We start from the raw sequence: 21747 nt of genomic DNA on the forward strand, positions 1-21747 counted from the left end.
AACACAAACAAGAACACCCCGAAATTCACTCGTCTCCGACGTCTGCATCCAGATCTCCATCATGCTCAAAGTAATCCCCGTCCATGTCATTCTCCTGACCATCACCATCACTCCCTCGCTCAGGTCCATCCCTCTCCCCCGATAATCCCTCCTCTATCTCCATTTCCATCTCAATCCCACTCTCCGTCTCCCTCCCCAACATAGCCATCTCCTCCTCGCGATCTCTCCACACAAAATCCCACCAGGGCTGCCTACTGCCCTGCAGACTACTAATGCGGTCACCATCACTCCACCGCATAGCCTCCCTCAGCCTAGCGGCCTCCTCATCCTCACGCTTCCTATCCATCTCCTCCCTCTTGAACCGCTCCTCTAGCTCACTAAGCCGCAGCACCTCCATCTCCAAATCATGCTTAACCCGCTCGTCAGCCTCAGCATCAGTCTCAGCATCGTCCTCGTCCTCTTCCTCCTCATGCATAGTAGGAGTTGCGCCGCCGGGGTTGGGGAATGGATGTCGCCGGAATGTATCCATCAGGGCGCCGCACCGCGCTTGCCCGCTCAGTAGATACAGGTGCAGGGCTACGAGGGCTTGCACTGCGGCTGCGAAGTCGGCACTCTGCCACAGGTCGTATTCGCGCGTTGCGAGCGCGCGGAACGTCCGCAGATTAGGCTCGTTGTCGAGTCTGCTCAGAGTTGTATGCGCGAGTTGCGCTTGGAGACGCTCGACGTTTTGCGGCGCGTAGAAGCGCGTGCTGTTGCTGCGGTGCCGGGTGCGGCCTCTTTCTTGTTCCCGTTTCTGTCCGTCTTCCGCTTCTTCCTGGTGTGGTTCTTGCTCTTGGTCCTGGCCTTCGGGGATACCGGCTGGTGTAGAGCCGGGGGTGAAGTACTCCATGTGCGCGGAAGATGGTGTAGGCGTTGCAGGAGAGGGTGGCGACGAGGCAGTCAATGGCAGAGTCGATGCCGGACCTGGAACCTCGCGTCTGCACCAGAGACTCGACGTCTTCTGGCCTGGGAAGAAAGCGCGCATGATATGCAGCTTCGAGCCGTGCAGACCCAATAGAAAAATCTCTTGGTCGGGCAGCTTGTCGCCGGGGGGTTGAAGGGGTCGAACATGAAGCAACAGTTGGCCGAGCATGAGCTTGAATTTGCCTTGAAGGCAGGAGAGAAGGGATTCTTCCTCCATTGTCTTGGGGGCTTTTTGTCAGTTTGTATACTCAGGGATGACACCGTTTGACGAAAGACAGACCGTTGAAACAGGCAGAATCGGCAAAGAGCGATACCTCTCGCCCTCAAAGTCTAGCGACAGAAACCCCTCAGCAAATGGCCCATCCTTATGCTTCTCGCGGTAGCCGGTCCAATATTCCATCGGTGTAGAGAGCAGACGCGGTCTATATATGGCTTGATCAGTCCGCCCCAAACAAAAAGCAACTCGGACGATGGGTTGACAACGATACACACCTGAGGTAAAAGTGGCCCTTCCCATCACTCATCGATCTCTTAATCCCCAGCATCTCTCCAATCTCATTCATGAGCGCGTAGATAACCTGTGCTTGCGCGCGCGGCTTCTTCGCGTCCAGCTCAACTCGGCATAGCTCGCTTCCGCCATCCCAGAGCCCCTTGTCGAAGCAGGGGACTTTGGCAAGGGTTTTGAAGACGCCTCTGTAGCGGATGTCAATTATGGACCATTCTTCCAGGTCGACGGTGCGGGCGTCTTCAGTGCCCGTGCGGAAGATCCAAGCCTTGCGTTGGACGGTTGCTGTTTCTGTCAGCGGATTGTCTTTTTGTTTTACTGGGAGATGCGAATATGCGCGCGTGTACAAGTAAGAACGGCGATGGTGAAATAGAACCGGAACTTACAAAATCTGTCCGCCATGCGCAGATACCGCACAGGAACCAGATCCTGGATGGGCCGGTTGAGGAATATCTTTGCGGTCAAGTTGTGCACTTCCAGCTCGTATGGACCGGGATGGGAGGGCGTAACTTCGAGGCTGGTGGGTTGGGGGGCCGTGGATTGAATCTCGGAGGAATCCATGATGACAGGAAAAGGATGATATCACGAAGGGTTGATGAGTTGAACGTGTCAAAGGTACAATCGAAGTGGGTTGAGAGCATTCTTTCCCTTGGGGGATGAAGTGAGTATGGGTTAAAAGAGCAACGAGTATGGGTGGTTTGTTGATGTGGGAAGCGAGGGAAGTGTTTTTGTGGGCAGGCTGGCGAGATTGCTTGCTGGGGATGAAAGGTAAGTCTGCGCGGTAGGAACTACACCTTGATACCAGTAGCTCTAGTCGACAAGCATACATTTAACTAGAAGAAAATTATACTCAGTGGAGGCACTCGATCCTCTGCACATTCTAACTTTTGTGAGTGTAGCTTGAAAGTACAGGTTCTTCATTCTGATATCCTTTACAGCGAGGCACCACCTCAGCCCGCGTTCAGAGTGGGTATTACTTGGCTGATACGCTGCAAGCTAAATCGAGCCTGTCGATATTCTATTATTCTATCTTTCGTGGTCTACAGATGTCCATCGAAGTCTTCCAGACTCGATGACCATTTGGTATCGTAGAGTTGCAAGGACCATGAGCAGACCTGTATACTTACGTACATCACTCTCAACACAACAAGTAACGTCTGAAAGTGCCCAACTTCAACTACATATTTAAGCAAAGGGTATTCAGTCTTGAAATATTATACCCCATGAGCTGCATTCTTGAGGCGGAGGGTAGATGATCACCATGAGTTTTATGGTGCGGGCACTAGATCACATCTTTATCTTTATCATAGGACTCGTATTATGGGACTTATCCTTGTCATTCGAAGAACTATTTTTTAAGATATATCTAGACCTACTAGTTGACTCTGTCCTAATCATCGAGATGTTTTTGGTAATTCTTGCAGGCATCCTTATAGGCTCGATCACGAAAGCGAGGGAATTCGGTCATTTTCTTAGAGGTTATATCATTATGATCGATCCTAAGACGTCTGCCTCGAACCTTTCATTTTGAGTTTCATGAGAAATTGGCTTAGGCTCCCGCGGAGAAGCATATTCGAGAGTGACAGTCGGTACTAGTTCTTGTCAATAGTGCAAAGTCCGTAAAGGAGTTTCTGATGCCATGTGTTGTAGTTTGATTTCCCTTTAGCTTCGGAACAACCTCAAGAGAGCTTTGAAAATTGTCCACCGTTAGACATAATGACTAATAAACTTGTAATGAAGAGAGATATCAGAGAAGAGGCTCGTTGTACAGTCAAGTTTCTCATCTTATCTCTTGCCCTGCACCATGGAATCTGTGCCTGATGATTATGCAATGAAACGTGCTCGCTTGAGGCACAAGTACATTCAAGCGGCGTCGCACCTTCTCCAAGTGCTAAGCTCCGAGGCAAAGGATGCTTATCAAAGTGATGAGCTCACTAAGCTTGGGGTTTCCCTCGGGTCGTTTGACCCTAACTATCAAGACTTCCTCGACACCAAAGCCTGTTTCTTCAAGCCTCTATCCCCAGATGCGCTTAAAGAGTACTCTCTCGACCTTGAAGGGCGGACTCTCTCCTACTACTTGAAGTTTGACGAGATGTACGATCGCCCTACGAGTGCGGAAAGTCCTTCCTCTTCCGATGTTCTAGAGAAGAGAGCAGATCAAATCTTCAGACACCTAGATCTTCTCTACACGAACTACTATAAGAAGAGTGGGAGAGACGTCAAATTTTTTGACGAAGTTGCTGGATGGGACGAGATCAAGTAAGTTAAAAGCGGGTTACTTATCAAATTATTATGCTAATGGTCTCAATAACTTAGGCACGACAATCCATTCTTCGATAGCGGAAGGGGACTATTGATTGATTTCCGCCGCCGTGGAGCTCCAGGCTATGAAACTAGTGCTAGGCGCGAGTGGCAGGGAGAGGATAACGACATAGAGACGATTTGTGCCCACGTTATGCTCGTGATTTGCTCTGGCGCGAAGGCCAAGGATGACGAATTGCTTTTTAGTGAACTTGGCCCTATCGCGCAGGTGATCCAAAACCGCCTAAGCCAGAAGGAGTTTGAGAATACATCGTTCTTCCCGGTATTTTCAAATTGTCTTTTTTACTTAACCCTACTATATAAGCTTACCTTACGTTCTTAAACTTGATAGGTGCTAGCCGTCTCGCTCTTTGGGCCGCGCCACGGCCGCCTCCTACAGGCCAAATTCGACCAGTCCAGTATCTTGAAGGTCCAAATCTCGCCTATCTACAGCTTTCGATACAGGGCCGATGCTCCCTTCAAACTTTTCCTTCGTTACTACGGCTGCGAACCTCGAGCTGGTCCGGAGTCCGAACTCTACAGCGACGAGGATACACCCACCCAGGCAGCTGAGTATGTCTCCAAACACCCTGTACCAGCAAGGAAATATCCCTCAAAAGGAAAACGATGCTCCGTCTACAGAACGGCCATAAAATCTCCATTTCCCTATGTTGACAAGATCAGCTCCGCAGAGCCCGATCGACGAAGAAAAGAGTATTGTATCGTAAACATCTGAAAATAATATAAATGAAATGAAATACCTGAAAAGTCCACTGCATTCATGTTGAAATTCGAGGAGAATCTATAGCGAGATATTTTGCCTTTTGCATCGTGCGGCTTGTATTCCAAAAATACGACGGAATACATGGAAATCTACGACCACCGCTAGACTAATCAGCTTGTGTCAGAGGGAGCTCGGAATGTGGTTTTCTACCGAAGCTTTCCCGGCTGTCCCTGTCGCGCCGTCTCCTGAATTTCGTGGTTAGTAATTGGTGGGAAGTCAATTGGATCGGGATAATCGTAGTTGATTGTGTCCGTAAGGTCGGCGGGTGGGGCCTTGTGAAAGAAGGCAGCTTGGAAGACCGCTGTCTTCCCATCGACAGTCTCCGTCTGAGAAGTCATTGCCGACATTGAAACCAACCCGGTCTTAAGTACAGGAATCTGAATTGACGCAAGACCCACAACAGGACCGGAGGATGGCAGTGCACGATGTCTTATCCGCGATGCAGTATCTTCTATTATTGGCTCTTTGGTGTTAATAATGAGCCAAGAAACAGCCAAGCCAAGGAGGGTCGCGGGATTGCACCAAAAAGAGAGTCCGTAACTTGGCCGTAGTGGCCGTAGCAAGCATAAGCCTCATTATTAATATTCCATCAAGTATCTTGCTATTGGGTCAAATCAGACTGGTCCCTCCTGGTCTGACTCACTAAACGCTGTTGTTTTGATTCAGTGTGGAGTATCATGCGGGGCTAGTCTTGTTTTTGGGCATAGCTCAAGCGAATCCCAGTGTAACACTGCAGGATTAGTTTGCGGCTACTCTGGGGCGACGAGGCTGAGACCATATCTAGACTGATCTGTGACGATCTCGGTTAGTAGCCGCCCCCTGAGGTGCCCGGAGGTTTTTTTTTCTAGATATAAACAGGGAGATGAGGCGCTTTATTTAGGTCCACAAAATTGCATCGCACTTCGCTCGTAAGATTTTTTTCATTCTTGTTCGAGTTTCCATAATGGCGTTTCTGCTCGCTAGTCTCTCGCTGCTAGCGACTGTCCAAGCCGCCAATGTCACTCCCGTCCTCGTTCCAAACGGATGCGCCAGCCTCCCAAACCTTCAGCAGACTGGTCCCGCATCTGGATTCGCGGGTCCCTGGAACATAGTCGTGGATCAGTGTGTAAACAAGACCGCTATAAACAAGGCATGCACTATCGAGGGGTTCGCTGATGTGGCTCGACCCATCACTCTGGATGGTCAGACCGAGGCTAAACGCGGTTTTGTAAGGCCTACCACAACTCAATACACATCAATCAAAAATCAGGATATGCTAACAAAAGGCTTCCAGATCAGTATCGTCAATCGAAAATTTGATGCAAAGTCCTACCTCATCTGCACATCGGGAATTGGATTTGAAGCAATGGTTTACTACGACAACCAAAATGAATATTTGCCCATCAATATCACCAGCAACCCTGCGAATGCTCATTTAAAGTGGGGTCTACCTGAAGAAAAGAGTGAGAAGATTGATGCGTATTATCATTACATTGATGGAAAGAAGCAGGATGGTATTTTCCTTGGCGCCCACAACGTTACTAGTTGGGGTATCCAGCTTCAAGAGAATGTACCCGGTACTGGTGGAGGTCCGATGTGGCAGATCCGTCTGTTGGGGCCTGGAAGCGAAAACCAGAAGACTGGCAAGGCTTTGAGGGAGAGCGAATACAAGACTTTCATTCGCATTGATGGAAGTTGAAATTTGCTGCGCCTAGGGTTGAGCTCCGGGGAACCTATAATTTAATGGCATTCTAGCAAAATCAAGTCAAACAAAAGCTAGGTATCACTAAGAAAATGCTATACTATATACGATAAAAGGAACTGTGAGATCCGAGCTTCTAATTCCTCCAATCAATCAATCTCTTCGTCAGCATCCACAATCAACATCTTCGCTTGCTCGAGACGTTTGTAATAGTGTCTCTACATCCTGGTTGATCCATTTTCATTGATGGTCGGATCGTACTCTGCCACCGTATCATACTTTTTCCCGCCAAGCTCCAGCATCAGCTTCCCGCGTCCAGGGTCATCGAAATCGAACCATCTTAGTTTCTCTGAATGCGCTGCTGCAGTGTTGCCGGCTAATACAATCACGCCGCCCTCGGATGGATAGAACAAAGAATCACCGTGCGCCCCGCCCTGAGGCGCCAGCTCTGGATTCTCAGCCGCGATTTCCTCTGTCGTTCGACCCTTCATCGCTTGGGCGATCTCATCTATCGTTTTGCTCATTATGGATCGATCCAGTGGGCATGTATTTTGTTGGATTGGTGGCAAAGGCTGTACTTTGTTTCTTTCTCTATTTTCTGGAGAAGGGCAGCTGTATCGCTGCGATCGGTAGAATAGTAGAAGAGAGGGTAGAGTAGCGAAGAGGGAGGGAGGGAGCTGAGACGACCGTGAATTCATGTTCTGGTAGGGGTAGGGGGCCATATTTATAGAACTTAGGTGAGATACACTAAGATCGATCCATGTGATGCCAACTGCAGGGTTGCAGTGGAGACAGGAGGGGTAAATCTACGCCACAGAGGTGAAATTCGAGAAAGACTTCAGTAGGACATAACTAACAGCAAACGGGCCTGCTTTGTTTGCCTGTCTAGACTCGTGCGATGAAAATCTGGTGTGAGGGTGATAAGGAGGAGGGATATATATATGTTGAATGAGGATAGACGGTTAGCTACACTAATCTCGTTAATCTCCTCTAATCGAGCACCATATTTACAGACAACCAAATTTTGGCGGTATTCTTATAATAAGAGCCGCATACATTCATACCTACTATTACATGCTACTTAGTAGTCTACCTATAGCCGCTGCACAACACTTATCCGACACCGCCAGCGGGTCGGGAGTCCAACCCCACCCGCAAACCCTCAGATCCGACTACAACCGACTCACCTCTCCCAGACACACAACCACAACCACAACCACAATTACAATTACAATGGCCAAAGCAACACGCACTGCAGTCCGCACAGAGCGGGCCCCCTCCCCGCCTCCCTTCCTGTCCCAGGGCATCATTGTCGGCGACGTGGTCTACTGCTCCGGCCAGGTCGGGGCAGATCCCAGCACTGGCAAATTGGTTGCGGGGAGCATCCAGGACCGAACGGTAAGCTACCCATCCATCCATCCATCCATCCGTTCTATCTGCACTGCAAGCCCACTACTAGAACGTAATTACTAACAATGGATGATAGCGACAAATCCTCCAAAACCTAAATGCCGTCCTCGAGGCCGGCGGGTCCAGCCTGCACGACGCAATTAAAGTCAACATCTTCCTTACAGACATGGCCGATTTCCCCGCCGTGAACAGCGTCTACGAGACCTTTTTCGGGGATCCGAAGCCTGTAAGTACTTTTTTTCCCCGTTTGTGTTTTGATACAGACCAAAACAGAGCAAAGCAGACCAGAAAGGACCGTTATGTATGTGCTAACTCATCCCTTGCATGTCTAGGTGCGGACCTGCGTATGCGTCAAGTCCTTGCCGATGGGAACTGACGTGGAGATCGAGTGCTCTGGACTGGTTACACGGAATGGTGGTGGCAAGGGCCGGAGTTCTAGACTATGATATGAGATCACTTCAGAAATTTCGTGTTGTTAATCTCCCCTGACCCGCTGTGTCCAGATGTGTCGGTGCTCCACTCCTTTCTCAAAATGCCTGAGGCGTAAGGAGTTTATGGTCATGTGATGCGGAAATGGATATGAAACGCAGGTGAAACCATGGATTCTGGTGGAGCCGACAGCTGCGGCCCAGGAACAGCATTAGCTTGTTATGAGAGGTGAGTATAGCTATGATTCTAGGTATGGTAATAGGGTACGAAGTAGAAAAAACTATATATGATATGCCACGACAGAACAAAAGAACGGGGATGGTGAACAAGGCTCGGGTCTGGCCCCTCTGGCCCTGGGGCCAAATTCTCAGCCTCCCTAGGGTCGCGCGACACCGGATTGTTCATCTGCCCGTCTGTCCGCTCCCAAGCCCCGTGGTTATTTCCCGAGACACATGCGGCTGTGGCTGTATAGCAGATCGATCCTGATCCTGAGGGCCGTTTTCTCATGAACTACGCTACAATGTACCGCAGATGAAAAAAGGAATAGGATCCCCGCAGCTGATCCCAGAGCCGCTCAGACAGGAGGGTTCCTCCCGGGCGCAGAGAGGCGAATGTGGACTCACTAACGTTGAATGCCCAAGAGCAAAGGGGCAGGGCATTCCTCTCGCCTTCAACCGCACCATCGCGTGTCCGGCAGACAGCAATGGACGACGACGGGGTAGGAATGTGATGACGATGACGACAGGTGCCACCGCATTCCAATCCAGCACGTGGTTTGCGATGAGTGTTGGATGCTGTCACTAACTCCTGTTGTACTTTCCGGTTGTTAGCGAAGACCCTGGACCAGCGAGTGAACTACCCCGAGGTTTCCTGCTGTCGGTCCAAGAGCATGACGAGGTGGCAGAAAGTAGTTAGCTTCGACACCTACTAGTTCCGCAGCCTCCCGCCCGGACCAGGTTTTTGTGGTTATTAGTCTGTCCAAGAGGAAAGGCACCGGCAAGACAGGGCCCCTGCGAGGGAGTCGAAGCGACGCTGATTCGATCTCTGTGTTGATCGATTGCCGGCCTGAGTTAGGCGAGCGATCCAAGCGGGAAGCCACCAACGCGGAAGGGGTTAGTGTGGTACACGAAACGCGCTACGGGCACGCACTGCGGGAGACTAACACCACAGCCAGGCACACAGCGGGACCACCTTGGCTCCACTGCCTGGACGCCGTTGGTCTAGATCTTGCGACGGCGCGAACTGGGCAATCACTAGCGTAATTGCGATGGGCACGCCCAGCATGGACTTGGCAGACACCAGTCACAATAGGACTGAATATTGTCCTCTGGGAGTAGGTAGTAGAGAACGGAACCACGGCAGAAGAGATGAAAGAAGGATGAAAGAAGAATGAAAGAAGACTAACAACGAGGACTGGGGAACGAGTCCTGCCTGGGGAGACCGCGACAGCTCGGGGGTTTTGGTGCGGGACTGCAATTTCCCGTCATGTAACACTGGTCCAGGCACTCAGACCGGTGCGTGTGCACAATGCGCTTACCGTACGATACGCCGTGTTGATTCTGTTGCTCGCCCACACGTGTTCCACAGCCCCCATCGCCCCTTCCCCTGGGCGTCTCCTCTTGCTCACACTCATTCCGTCTCCAACTCATTCGTTCCTTTCCTTTCTTTTCATGCTTCGTCGTGCTTTCGCCTGTCGTCGTTGACTCCCTCTTCGACTCGGCACTGGGAACAAGTCAACTTCTCCGATTCCCCTTGCATCAAGAACCCGACTCCAATCTCCCGGTTCTTTGATCGCTTCAATCGATCACCCCCCAGCCTGACATCTTTGCTGCAAAGGTCGTCGTTCATTCATTACAGCTGCTTTTTGTGACCAACAACACACTCGCTTGTTTTATTCATCGTTGTATTTTGGGGACTGACAAGCCCCCTTTCCACTCGTTTTTGAATCAGAGCTCGTCACGACTGCGTCCTGACTGGTTTTGATACGCACCACGGTTATACGGGATTTTCATGACATTTTAGCGGATTCATTTCATCCAACACAATGCGTCCCGGAACCTGGTCTGCTTTCGCAGCCTTCCTCGCCCTTGGTGGCTTCGAGCTCGCCGTCGCTGAGGAGGAGCCGCCGGTCCACACCGACCGCCCCAAGTACTACTTCCCCAAGGAGATCAAGAGAGCCATCCAGACTGGCAGCCACAGCCAGCAGAACCCTTGGCTAGAGGCGGGCAACTTGGAAAGCTGGTTGCTTGGCGGTAACAACCAGCCCGCAGCTACTACCAAGAACAACAACAACAACAATGGTAATGGCAAAGGCAAGGAGGACCGAGTCGTGATCATCGACGTTACGGAGTCCGTTGACCCCAAGGGTCACACACACCATCACTGGTGCCACACACCTAGGCACCAAGGTTACTGCTCCGCGCACCGAGGTCCATGTCACCAAGACCACGGCAGCTGCCGCCAAAGACAAGCCCGCCAAGGCCAATCCTGCTAAGGCTGAGCCCACCGAAACTGAGAAGAAGCAGAAGGCCGCGGATACCACCACCAAGAAGAAGGCCGTTGATCCCACCCAGAAGAAGGAGCCCGCCGACACCAAGGCCACTCCTGCGCCCACCAGCGAGTCTGGTAATGGCGGTGGTCTCCTAGGTGGTGGTGGTATTCTGGGTGAGATCTCTTCCTTGGCTGGCGAGCTTCTTGGTCCAGGATCCACCACTACGACCACCAAGAACCCTGCCGCCAAACCCACTGAAGTGTCCCAGAAGGGCAAGGACGGCCAGGACGGCCAGACCAAGAGTGGTAAAGATGGCAAGGATACGACTACCACCACGACGACAACTTCGTCGTCGGATGGTGGTCTCTTGGGCAACTTGGGATCCGGCTTGGGCTCCGTCTTGGGTGGTGTGGAAACCGGCCTCGGTCTCGGTGGTGGTAAGACCACCACCACCACCACCACGACATCGGCCACAAACACGATTCCTGTGAGCGTTCCTGCGACTGCCACTACCACCACAACCACCACATCCTCCGCGCTCAACCCGCTTGCACCCATTGAGTCTATGCTCGGATTGGGCCCCAGCTCGTCGAACGCTACCAGCTCTAGCCTCGTGGTTCCCACGCCATCTCTTCCTGGCAGCGGCGGCAGCGGCATCATCCCTGGCCACCCATCCGCTACGGGCTTGCCCAGCAGCACAGGCAAAGTGCCATTCCCCAGTGGTTCGATCCACCCCGGCGGCGCGGGCTCTGGCACTACCTCTGCGACCTCGACGCCCACGCCGACCCACACGCCTGCTGAGTCTGCGACGACGACGACGACGTCGACGACCACCACTACCACCAAGGAGCCGGAAACCACGCCCCAGCGCACCGATCAAACTTCCAGCAGCAACGACTGGGTTGGTCCTAGCATTTTGCACCAGCCCAAGCCGACTCAAACCGAGGACAACAACAACCCTACCTCGACGGACAATGACCACGAGCCCACGGCCCTCCCTGGCTCCATTGCCCCCGGAACTGAAGTCAGCAGCCCCCCGGAGAACTCGCTGCTCATCCAGCTGGGTTTCAACCAGGAGCTCCCATGGAGCTTTGTGGCCACTACCTCGATGTCCTCGGCCCAGATCTTCCAGTACGTGCCGGAGGGTCTGGAGCATGCTCTGTCGATTCTCCATTCGCAGGTGACCATGTTCGCTCTGGAGCCTTACTACTCATGGAAGACGACCGGCTACAACGCGACGCTGGCAATGGCCTACATCCAGCGCCGCTACGTCGACCAGCTGCGCAAGGAGCTGCACAACCCGAACTCTCGTCTCTACAACCAGCCCAGCGAGCCCGTCAAGACTCTCTTCTCCATGATCGACCCGACCATCCCTCTCATCGTGGGCCAGGAGGGCTCCTCCAGCTCCGGCACCGGCACCACCGGCTCCGGCGATAATAGCGACAACTCGGGTGGCAACACCGACAGCAACACTAACGGTGGTTCTGCCTCCAGCTCCAAGACCAAGGTCAGCTCCGTTGGCATTGGCTGCGGTGTTGTCGCCGGTGCTGCCGCCTATGGCGCCGGTATGTTCTGGCTTGCCCGCCGCTACCGCAAGAGACGCCAGCTGCACCGCCGCTCCGCCTCGACCGTCGAGCAGATGAGCCAGGGTAGTTCCGCCGCTGGCTCAGTCTTCGCGGCCGGTGCTCGCATGTCCGGCAGCCAGGCTGGAAGCGGCCGCTCGGGTCAGATGATCAGCGCGCCAGTGATGGCCGAGAACTCTCTGGGCTGGAACTAGACGGTTGTGCTCGACTTGCGTTGCTTGCTCTCCTATTTGACTCTTCTTACTCTTTTTCCCCGCTCCTGCTTGCGCATGTGGAGGACACGCCATCCCGGGGATACCCTCGCTACTCGGAGACAGAAACCTCCGCTTCGCTTCCGGCGCGGGAAAGAGTAGGGAAATGCACAAAAGCCTCCCTTGGATATATCTTTTTTCTTCTTTGTTCATCATTCCGTCCAAGGGAACATATACATGTCATATATCACGTTCTCCTCTTCTCCCTGTGGAAACTTTCGAGCGGCCATTCCTGTGGACGTGTTTGTTTTTCGCTTTCTTTTCTCTTCTTGATACTCCGAGCGACGACCCAAAAGTGTCGCGCTGCGTGTGTACTTTTTTTTTTCTTCTTCATTTATTCCCCCTTTTGTTTATTATCCCGATGATCTTGCTGTCTTTCGGTCAGATCTGAGGGGAATTCATTTTGAATTCGTCATATACTTTGTGGCTGGAAGTTTGCACCTTTCTATTTTTGCATCCTGTTCACAAACAAGCACACCACCTTAATGGTTGGGATGGCCGGGTTCCTTGATGAAGTCGATGTTCTCCGCCCCTCCTCTCTTACATATACACTCTCTCCCCTGTCCCTGTTTTGCGTTGTTTTTTTTCCTGCTGTGTTTTCCTTGTGTTGTCGTCTTGTCTTTGTACAGATGTGTCGTGTCTATTGCGTGTTGGTGAGGCCCCAGAAGGGCCTCGGCTAGATGGTGTGTGGTAGTGAATGAGATGGTAGATTCTTTTAAATTGGTTGCTTTGTATTGCAGATGGTAGTGGGAGTAGTATGGGCTTGGACTGAGTGATCATGCTCGAAGCTAAGTAGGTGCGTGATTGAAGAATGAGTGGGTAGGAAGGAGGTCGACGACCCTGACGGGCTTCGGCAGCTGGAGGAGCCACAAAACCGCGTTAACAATCACAAAATCCTGTCGACAACGAACAGTAGGAGTTCGACAACAGCGGCTTAAGTTACTCCCCAAGGTAGGTGAGTAAACCAAGGATGCTCCTACGGCTACATACCCTGGCCAAAAGCTCTCGAAACTACATGGAAACACATGTTTATCCTCGCCGTGCGTGTGCTCCGAGATAGATGCCAAATAATGCATCTACTCAGATCCAAATCAAATGAACCCAAAGAAAAGAGAAAAGAACATATACTTAATCCTCCTTCGTCTTGTCCCTATATAGTCGTAATCGAAATCAGATGTACCTCTCTCATAAACACGCGGCGCCATTTTCGGCCTTTCCCCAGGTTATCCGCATCGTATTGCCTTGTAATGATACCTGAGTCATCGGTGTTGTACCGTTTATTCCAATACAATTTCAGTGGAAATTAAATGGAAGCACTACACTTTGTCACTAAAAATCTCCCCTTAATAGCTAGCTTCTAAATCATGATGTTGTTATCAGTATTCAGTAACTGCTTCGCAAACTAGGCAAACAGACGTTTACGTTTACCTGGCCGGTCACCATGCCTAGTAAGCAGACCCACGCCACTCTTCCTCAAGCGTTGTACCGTAGAGTGCTATATAGTTTTTGATTCGAAACAATTCAAGGTTACTGAATTCTGTGTGGTCTAGTTGGTATGATTCCTGGTTCGGCATCAGTGAGATCCCACGTTCGAGTCGTGGCTCAGCGGTTCAGTAGCCACGATCTTTTTGACCTCTATATGAATATTCATAATTTTTATTTTGCAGGGGAATTAATTAGTCAAAAACAACATGGTGATGTCGTACGATTTCCTGCTGCAATGAGGATTTCAACCACTTCAGCGTGGTGAAACTCAATTGCTCGACTCAGAGCAGACCTCCCCTCACGATCTAGGATGGACGGATCAGCTCCACGATTGAGAAGAAGCTTAACTACCCGAAAACGATTATACTGCGCAGCATAATGTAGCGGCGTGGCCTCGGAGTAGGCTTGGATGGAAATATTGGCGCCGGCATTGATGAGGAACTCCGCTGCCTCACAATGGCCAGCCCTTGCCGCAGCATGTAGTGCCGTATGACCTTCTGCACCCTGGAAGGAAACCGGTGCCCCGGAAGAAATGAGGCTGTCAATAACATCCACGTGCCCACCTCCAGCGGCAGCATAGAGCGCAGTGTATCCGTGTTTGTCGTAGTTAGAGAGGAGGTGGTAATTACTATGGTTTTCACGAAAAATATCCGCTCCGGCCTTGACAAGCAAATCAACCACCTCCTTGTGGCCATTCCCAGCTGCTCTGTAAAGAGCAGAGTCTCTGTCGAAACGATCGTCATCTGGTGCTACGCCGGCGTTCAAGAGTAGCTCTACTATCACAGTGTGGCCATCTTCAGCTGCTTTCCATAAGGACTTTCGGAACCAAAGATTATGCTGCCGGTCAGATGTGGAGGAATTGTTGTGGAGAGTTAGGATAGATTGAACCCTCTCAACTTGTCCAGCACAAACAGCAGGATAAAGTGCCCGAATGTCAGATTGCGCTCCAGGTTCGAGGAGTAAATCCAGAATGGCTAGATGACCAGCCGTAGAAGCTAGATAACCAGTCGCAGAAGCGTTGGAAATAGCAATTTCTCTTTCTTTTCCTTCAAACTCAAAACCGCAGTCAAGAAGGGTTTTAACCACGGCAGAATGACCCACAGAAGCAGCATCAAGGAGGGCTGATCTGCACATATCATGGTTCAACCACCCTGCATAGGCAAAATATTCAACCATTGCAGTGTGGCCTCGGCTGGCAGCACATCGCAATATTGAGGATCTGTTCAGGTCAACCCCCGTATTATCGAGCAGTCGAAGGGTTTTGATATTGCCTGAATGGCCTACCGCCTCTGCCAATTTGGGGTCCTCACTCGAGATATTCAGGCCGGTCCCAATGAGCAAGCGTACAACCGAAATGTACCCAAGCTTAACTGATGAGAGCAGAGCTTCACGCCTTGCATTCTCTGAGAAACGTCCTTGAGAAAGAATGATCTTGACTATCTTTGCTCGTCCTGCTGAGGCGGCAACTTGCAAAGTCTTGTCCGAAATCTTAAAACCGGCCGCAATAAGTTGCTGAAAACCTTCCGTGCGGCCATATTCTGCGGCGAAATCCAGAGCGCTACTCCATATGTCTGTCTTATCTGGGGGCTGTCTCATTCTCTTCAGAAGCAGTGATACGGTGGAAAGATGACCATTCCTTATGGCCATATTTAGTGCGGTACCACGATAATGAGCGGTCCTATAGGGATTTGCGCCAGCATCAAGGAGTACTTGGACTACCATATCTGATCCATGGTAGGCCGCGGCATGTAGGGGAGTCAATGCACGATTATCCGAATCATCGACCTTTGCTTTAGCGGAGATGAGAAGCTCCACAACTGCTGTATGTCCTCGATGTGCAGCCCGAGCTAATGGGGTGACCCCACGATTATTCCGGACTTGGAAGTCCACAGACTTGGCAAGCACGGTTTGTATGAATTTCCCATCGCCTTTGCTTGCGGCCAGATGCACAATTGTATCTCCTGTTTTTCTTGTCTTCTTTGTGAAATCTTCATGTGCGAGAAGTTGATCAAGACCATCAAGGGCCTGGATGAGCCGGTAACATGCGTCCGGTTCTAGATACGCCGCGATATGAATGAGTATTTCGGTAGGGAGCTTAGTCCTCGTCATGGCCACAGCCAAAGGGCAAAGGCTGAGTGTAGAGCCGTGGAGTGCAAGAGACAGAGACCTGGGCCATTGTGAAGGGATTGCAAGCCCCGCTTGATACCCGGTGTATAGCCGTTTCGTGTAAAATACATTGTGACAGGTCCTACTATCACCATGTAAAATTCTGTATCACGTTTAGAGCTAGTCAATATACAGTCTAGCGTGTTTTAATCTTTATGTCTAGATATACGACAATATTTCGGAGTCAATAAGCCATAGTCTTGCACAGGCTAGGATCTATTTTTACCTGCCACAATGCCAGTGAAGATATGTGATATTATCAGCTGAATGACAAAAGGTTATCAAAGATATACAGAATCTATATTATCACGATGCTTGATATTCCTGCACGCTAAAGTCCTCTGTATTAGCTACGCATTCAGTCGCTTTGAACTTTGTATCACATTTTGTGACTATTCCTATTGTAAAAGTATATGTACAGAATATGAAAGATGGGAGAGGAGGGACAAACCTAACAATCTCTAGTGTAGATGCTAAAAGCACACAAAGAAAAGGGAGAGGAATACTTAATCCTTCTTTTCCTTTCCAGCAGCCTCCTCCCCCACCTCGCTCCTTACGCACCTGGCGTGCCCGCTCGCGTTCAGCCTTATACTCCTCCCACGAAAGATGAGCCGCTCGACTAATCTCCTCAGTCTCATGGCTGAGGGTGTCCTGTGCACCACCCGGCAAGGTGCGAACGGCCGCTTCGCCACCGTAGGCGCGAATAGCGGTGCGGAAGCTCCATTCCACTGCTTCTTCGACGGGGTGGTCGAAGAGGTAGGGGAGGAAGGGGACCACGGCGAGACCGAGCTTGGAGAAGTTAGTTTTGTTCTCGAGGTAGTTGGACAGTATAGCAGGGCATGTATATAGTGTATAAAAAGGGGAGGAGTGTGGAAGGAAAGATCAAACTCACCCCGATAGGAGCCCAAGTGCGCAGCAGCGTACTCTTCGCATTCTTCACCATTTTCCCCGTGTACTTCACCACGCTATGGATCGTGAACGCCGGCAATCCCATAGAGGCAAGACTCTGAAACACAGCGCGCTGCGCCATAACCAAGCGATAATCCTCCGCGAGCGGGATCTGCGCCGTCGGCCCCGGCGCAAGCTCTTTCGCATGGGCTTGGGAATTCAACTGTCCGCCTAGATTCCCCGTCACCATGCCTTGGAAGATTTGTCCCGTGGAATTAATCCCGCCTTCACTCTCGCCTTCACTCGCATCTTTATACGCGTCGCCTGCCGGGGCCAGGGCGCGCCGATTGCGCAGGTACGCCTTGTACCCTTCATGTCCCACGTCTCCGAGCAGATACGCCCATGAGATGCCGTAGGCGGAGCGTATGAGCCATGGGTGTGCGACTGGACGGAAGGACTCGCCGATGTCTGAGGTGTAGGCTACATAGCGGTGCGCGGAGAGGAGGATTGTCCGTAGGCGGTTAGCGTACGCGGCGTAACGGTAGGGGGTTTCGGTGGAGTCGACTGAGCTAAATGATAGGGTGTATTTGTTAGTTTGCGGTGTGGATTTAGGTATGTTTGGGCGGATTGCGGAGGTGGCCGTTGGTGGCCGGGGAAGTGCTGTCGAGGGGGGCTCTTGCGCTCTCTCTCCACTTGGGGCACGCCGGCGACCCGGGTTGGGAAAAGGAAGCAAGCAACACGTACTAGGAGGAATAGAGGTCACCGTAAAAGTCCTCGTCGTGGTCGCCGAGCTGTGGAAGCTGCACTGGCAGCTTCTTGTCTGCTGCTGCCGAGGGTTCGTCCGGTTTGGACTTGGGTTCTTCTTTGTCGCTGTTGTTGCTGCTGCCCCAGAACATGGTGCGGGCAGGGAGGGAATGTGAGAAGGAAGAGAGAGAGAGAGGAAATGGAGGAGAGTAAGAGTGAGAGTGAGAAAAGAGGGTGAGGAAACAAGATTATTATGGTGGCATGCTAACCGCAGGGTTTAGCCGGAGTATACTCTGCACAGTGCGCGACCATGGACGCAGGTCGACTCTCCGAGGTTCTGGGCCGAGCTTCGTTGAGCTTAGTTCTAGGTAAGACAGAACGGGATCATTTATTCTATTCATGGTCCGTAAACACTATTCTCCCTTACCCTCATCTTCTTCACATCTATCGAGTCCAAAACATTCAATTGCTCAACTTGTTGACATCGTCAATTCTCACGTGATACCGGGCCAACTCGGATGATCACCTGACATTTCACATGACTCAGCACCTGACTTGACCATCTCTGCATCCGCCCTGAACTTCCCCAAGCGTCGTGTCCAAACTCACTCCAATCCAACTCCTCCAACATGGTCGTCTACTACCAGATTGCCGGCAAGAAGGTCGGCTCCCACGTCGTAAGTCTTATCTGCAATACCGCCATTGCCCCCTGACTGTCCACCCATCATTCCTGGTCCTCAGTCTTCTCCTGTTTGGAAAGCAACCTCCAACTAACCAATTGCCCGCGCACAGCTCTCCATGGCCACTCTCGGCACCATGTTCGCCGGTTCCTGGCTCGCCATGGGCGGTGGCGAGAAGCCCAAGACCGCCCAAGGTCCCCCGATCAGCGCCTCCTCCAAGGATGAGGAGCAGTTCATCCAGTGCGTGCATCCTCTATCAACACAACAAACCCCAACCCAGCACAATGCCACAAGTCTATACTCATACAGCCACCAAATGACATATTCACTAACACCATAACCCTCACATAGACAATTCATGAAGGAAGTCGATGGCGGCGAGAAGAAACCCAGCAACTAGAGCACCCACCTCCTCCCGAGACTGTTGATTTCGATAGAGCAGGCCCTCGGATGTTGAGCGCGAGCCAAGTTCACCTGTCCTGTCCTGTTTTGTTGAATGTGCTTGCAATTCGATAACCATCACTTGATGAGCTGTGTTTCTCTCTTTCTTCTGGCCCGGACGTTCCGTGTCACGCAGACAAGAAACCTGGCGGACTGGACTGGGTGAGAGGATGTCGGATGTTTTCTCCTTGGTTTGTACATAGGGGGCCTTGTACGCTGCATAGAAAAACGATATTCATTTTGACCTTGTTTGATCTGGGGTTTAATTGTTGGGTGTTGTTTTCGGGACTGCTCAGGGTGTTGCTCTGACCTTGTCGTAGACCCTGGCAGGTGATTAATTGGGTGTGTAGCTCATAGCAGCTGTAGATAGACAGCTTGTAAAGCCATTGAGTGCATATCTCGAATTATCCACGCCGAGGTGCAATCACGTCACGCGCTGGAAACTTCCCAACTCGGCGTCTTCGATCTTCCCTTCCACTTCCACTTCACCTCCACCTACCTCAACCACCACAAACCACACCACACCACCCTCTCCAACAACGGTCGCCACGTGTCTCAAGAAAAGACGAGTTCCAACATCTCCATGCAACAATGAAACCCCTCCCCTTCCCCTTCGCCCTCCACATCGGCACCGACATCGTACACATCCCACGAATCGCCCGCCTCATAAACCGACCAGGCAACTACCTCACGCGCTTCACGCGCCGCATACTCTGCGCCCAAGAGCAGCACGACTTCACCACCCGCTTCACGCTCCCTCCCTCCTACACCAACGAATCCCTCCATTCTCAATCTCAATACCAATCTCCGACCATAACACCAGACATGACACGTTGGCTGGCTGGCCGCTTCGCTGCGAAAGAGGCCGCGCGCAAAGCTGCCCCCACCGCCGGCGGGGCGGGGTCGATTGGGTGGAAGGATGTTATGGTGCGAATTGAGGAAGGTAGTGAGAGGACGCCTGGGAAAAACGGGAAAAGTTCGAGGCCGGAGATTGTGTTTCTTGGTGTTGGGGAGGAGGAGGCTAGGGTGGGTAGGTTGTCAATTTCGCATGATGGGGAGTATGTCGTTGCGACTGTTTTGGCGGCTGGGTGAGAGGTTTTTGAGCTTGGGATATCTATATCTACTTTTGCTTTGAAGCTATATGGCGGGGAACTGGGCTTCTGCGACCGATCTATATCCTGTGCACGGGTGCGCCGCTTTGATGGCGGACTTGGATCACGGCTCGACGCGCGGATTCCTAACAGGAGCTGTCTTCCGCGAGGACTTGGTCAAGCACGCCGGTGCGTCTGGGCTATGTTGCGATGTACCTCTCGCAATTTCTTGCGCCAAGACCAGATCTTAGGTGTGAGGATGTACAGTGTCGGTGGTGCTCCGACATGTTAAAATGCTATCGTAGGCGAAGCGTCCTATCTAGATCAGAATTTAGGTTAGGGTTAGTATGACATTGAGTGCATTGTAAATTCAAATAGTGAGACCTCTTTCCGTCCCACCGGGCTCATATCGGACCCCGATTCTTCCTTATCGCTTTTCCGCCCATGACTCCGACAGTCAACCTCATTGCATAGCACCATCCATCAAGACTCTTATAGACAAGTAGACTGGGTATGTTATGAATTTTTGATGTATATCAAGGCGCTATATACTCTTCCCACTCAGACAGCACCTACAGCACCTGCTTATCCATTGCTAACACCTCTCGCAGATATCACACCCGCCATGCCATTCTCTCACCACAGCCATTCGGGCCAGTTCTGCCCAGGACACGCCAAAAACTCAATGGAGGAGATGATCCAGACGGCCATCGCCCAAAAGATGCACACCTTCTGCCTAACCGAACATATGCCCCGCGGCAAAGAAGATTTCTACCCTGAAGAAGTACGCCCACCCACGCGACCCATCCTAGAACATCTCCATCTCGGGCATTATTAACAACAATCCCAGATCGAGGCTGGCAACACAGAAGCATGGCACGCATCCAACGAAGCAGCCTACTGGACCGAAGCCGTGCGCCTGCGTACGAAATACGCTTCCCAGATCCAGCTCATCATCGGCTTCGAGTGCGACTGGATCCGGCCCTCGTCGGAGAGCCTCATCTCGCACTCTCTTTCCAGATTCCCCTTTGAATTCTTCGTCGGCTCCGTGCATCACACGCACACAGTGCCAATTGACTACGACAGACCCATGTACGAGCAGGCGCGGCAGCGGGCCGGAGGCACGGACGAGCGCCTGTTTGAAGATTACTTCGATGCCCAGTTTGATATGCTACGCAAGCTGCGGCCGCCTGTTGTGGGGCATTTTGATCTGATTCGCTTGAAAAGCGATGATGTGGAACGCAGCTTTATGTCCTTTCCGGGGGTTTGGAGCCGGATTCTGCGGAATCTTGATTTCATTGCTGAGTATGGTGGACTCATTGAGTTGAACTCGGCTGCGATCAGGAAGGGAATGAGTGAGCCGTATCCGAAGGCGGAGATCTGTAGGGTAAGTTTTGTTTAGTTGCTCTTTTTGAGGTCTTTTGTTTTGCTTTTCTTTTCTTGGGATCTCGTTAACATTCGAATGGCAGGAATTTGTGGCCCGTGGTGGCAGGTTTTGTCTCTCGGATGATAGCCACGGCGTGGATCAAGTCGGCTTGAATTTCCACCGCGTGCTGGACTTCCTCGACAAAGCGGGTATCTCGTCGTTGCATTATCTGACATTGTCGGAGCCATCCGCCGCAGCCACGGTTGATGCCCGGTTCCCTCGCACGCAGACGGCATCTGTTTCAATTGACGAGTTGAAGGATATGGCGTTCTGGAAGAGTTCATAGAGATAGAGTAGTAGTAACTACTATTAATTAAGTATACAGAAGAATGGATTGATTGCCCGCTTCTCCAATTCTCCAAAAGGGAACCCGCCGATCCTCATCCCCTCCACCCATCCCCTCCGCCACACTCTCCCCGCAATGGCGC

At 51.6% G+C, this 21747-nt stretch overlaps 10 protein-coding genes across 10 annotated transcripts; 7 read left to right on the forward strand and 3 right to left on the reverse strand.

The window, feature by feature from the left end:
* Positions 1–25: 25 nt before the first annotated feature.
* On the reverse strand, positions 26–2029 carry N7474_010658 (uncharacterized protein; the record flags this gene model as incomplete). The annotated part of the gene is made up of 4 exons (XM_057202068.1): positions 26–1183; positions 1244–1385; positions 1456–1753; positions 1855–2029. The coding sequence occupies 4 exons, from the start codon at positions 2027–2029 to the stop codon at positions 26–28; spliced, it is 1773 nt and encodes a 590-aa protein (XP_057048339.1).
* A 1243-nt stretch (positions 2030–3272) lies between these two features.
* Positions 3273–4505, forward strand: N7474_010659 (uncharacterized protein; the record flags this gene model as incomplete). Its single annotated transcript, XM_057202069.1, has 4 exons — positions 3273–3727; positions 3785–4052; positions 4122–4342; positions 4412–4505. 4 exons carry the CDS (start codon positions 3273–3275, stop codon positions 4503–4505), a joined length of 1038 nt encoding a protein of 345 aa, XP_057048340.1.
* A 991-nt stretch (positions 4506–5496) lies between these two features.
* On the forward strand, positions 5497–6231 carry N7474_010660 (uncharacterized protein; the record flags this gene model as incomplete). Its single annotated transcript, XM_057202070.1, has 1 exon — positions 5497–6231. The coding sequence occupies one exon, from the start codon at positions 5497–5499 to the stop codon at positions 6229–6231; it is 735 nt and encodes a 244-aa protein (XP_057048341.1).
* A 221-nt stretch (positions 6232–6452) lies between these two features.
* On the reverse strand, positions 6453–6758 carry N7474_010661 (uncharacterized protein; the record flags this gene model as incomplete). Its single annotated transcript, XM_057202071.1, has 1 exon — positions 6453–6758. The coding sequence occupies one exon, from the start codon at positions 6756–6758 to the stop codon at positions 6453–6455; it is 306 nt and encodes a 101-aa protein (XP_057048342.1).
* Positions 6759–7467: 709 nt separating this feature from the next.
* Positions 7468–8090, forward strand: N7474_010662 (uncharacterized protein; the record flags this gene model as incomplete). Its single annotated transcript, XM_057202072.1, has 3 exons — positions 7468–7632; positions 7721–7870; positions 7977–8090. The coding sequence occupies 3 exons, from the start codon at positions 7468–7470 to the stop codon at positions 8088–8090; spliced, it is 429 nt and encodes a 142-aa protein (XP_057048343.1).
* A 2027-nt stretch (positions 8091–10117) lies between these two features.
* On the forward strand, positions 10118–12341 carry N7474_010663 (putative mucin family signaling protein Msb2; the record flags this gene model as incomplete). The annotated part of the gene is made up of 2 exons (XM_057202073.1): positions 10118–10373; positions 10474–12341. The coding sequence occupies 2 exons, from the start codon at positions 10118–10120 to the stop codon at positions 12339–12341; spliced, it is 2124 nt and encodes a 707-aa protein (XP_057048344.1).
* A 1737-nt stretch (positions 12342–14078) lies between these two features.
* Positions 14079–17833, reverse strand: N7474_010664 (uncharacterized protein; the record flags this gene model as incomplete). Its single annotated transcript, XM_057202074.1, has 4 exons — positions 14079–15857; positions 16611–16859; positions 16942–17506; positions 17682–17833. The coding sequence occupies 4 exons, from the start codon at positions 17831–17833 to the stop codon at positions 14079–14081; spliced, it is 2745 nt and encodes a 914-aa protein (XP_057048345.1).
* Positions 17834–18310: 477 nt separating this feature from the next.
* On the forward strand, positions 18311–18761 carry N7474_010665 (ATP19 family protein; the record flags this gene model as incomplete). The annotated part of the gene is made up of 3 exons (XM_057202075.1): positions 18311–18358; positions 18474–18601; positions 18713–18761. 3 exons carry the CDS (start codon positions 18311–18313, stop codon positions 18759–18761), a joined length of 225 nt encoding a protein of 74 aa, XP_057048346.1.
* A 632-nt stretch (positions 18762–19393) lies between these two features.
* On the forward strand, positions 19394–19894 carry N7474_010666 (holo-ACP synthase; the record flags this gene model as incomplete). The annotated part of the gene is made up of 1 exon (XM_057202076.1): positions 19394–19894. One exon carries the CDS (start codon positions 19394–19396, stop codon positions 19892–19894), a length of 501 nt encoding a protein of 166 aa, XP_057048347.1.
* A 624-nt stretch (positions 19895–20518) lies between these two features.
* On the forward strand, positions 20519–21605 carry N7474_010667 (histidinol-phosphatase; the record flags this gene model as incomplete). The annotated part of the gene is made up of 3 exons (XM_057202077.1): positions 20519–20677; positions 20744–21280; positions 21363–21605. The coding sequence occupies 3 exons, from the start codon at positions 20519–20521 to the stop codon at positions 21603–21605; spliced, it is 939 nt and encodes a 312-aa protein (XP_057048348.1).
* Between the last annotated feature and the right edge of the window lie 142 nt (positions 21606–21747).

This window comes from Penicillium riverlandense (assembly GCF_028828495.1).
Source record: "Penicillium riverlandense strain IBT 135883 chromosome Unknown utg000009l_segment0_segment0, whole genome shotgun sequence".
NCBI classification, from domain to species: Eukaryota; Fungi; Ascomycota; class Eurotiomycetes; order Eurotiales; family Aspergillaceae; genus Penicillium; species Penicillium riverlandense.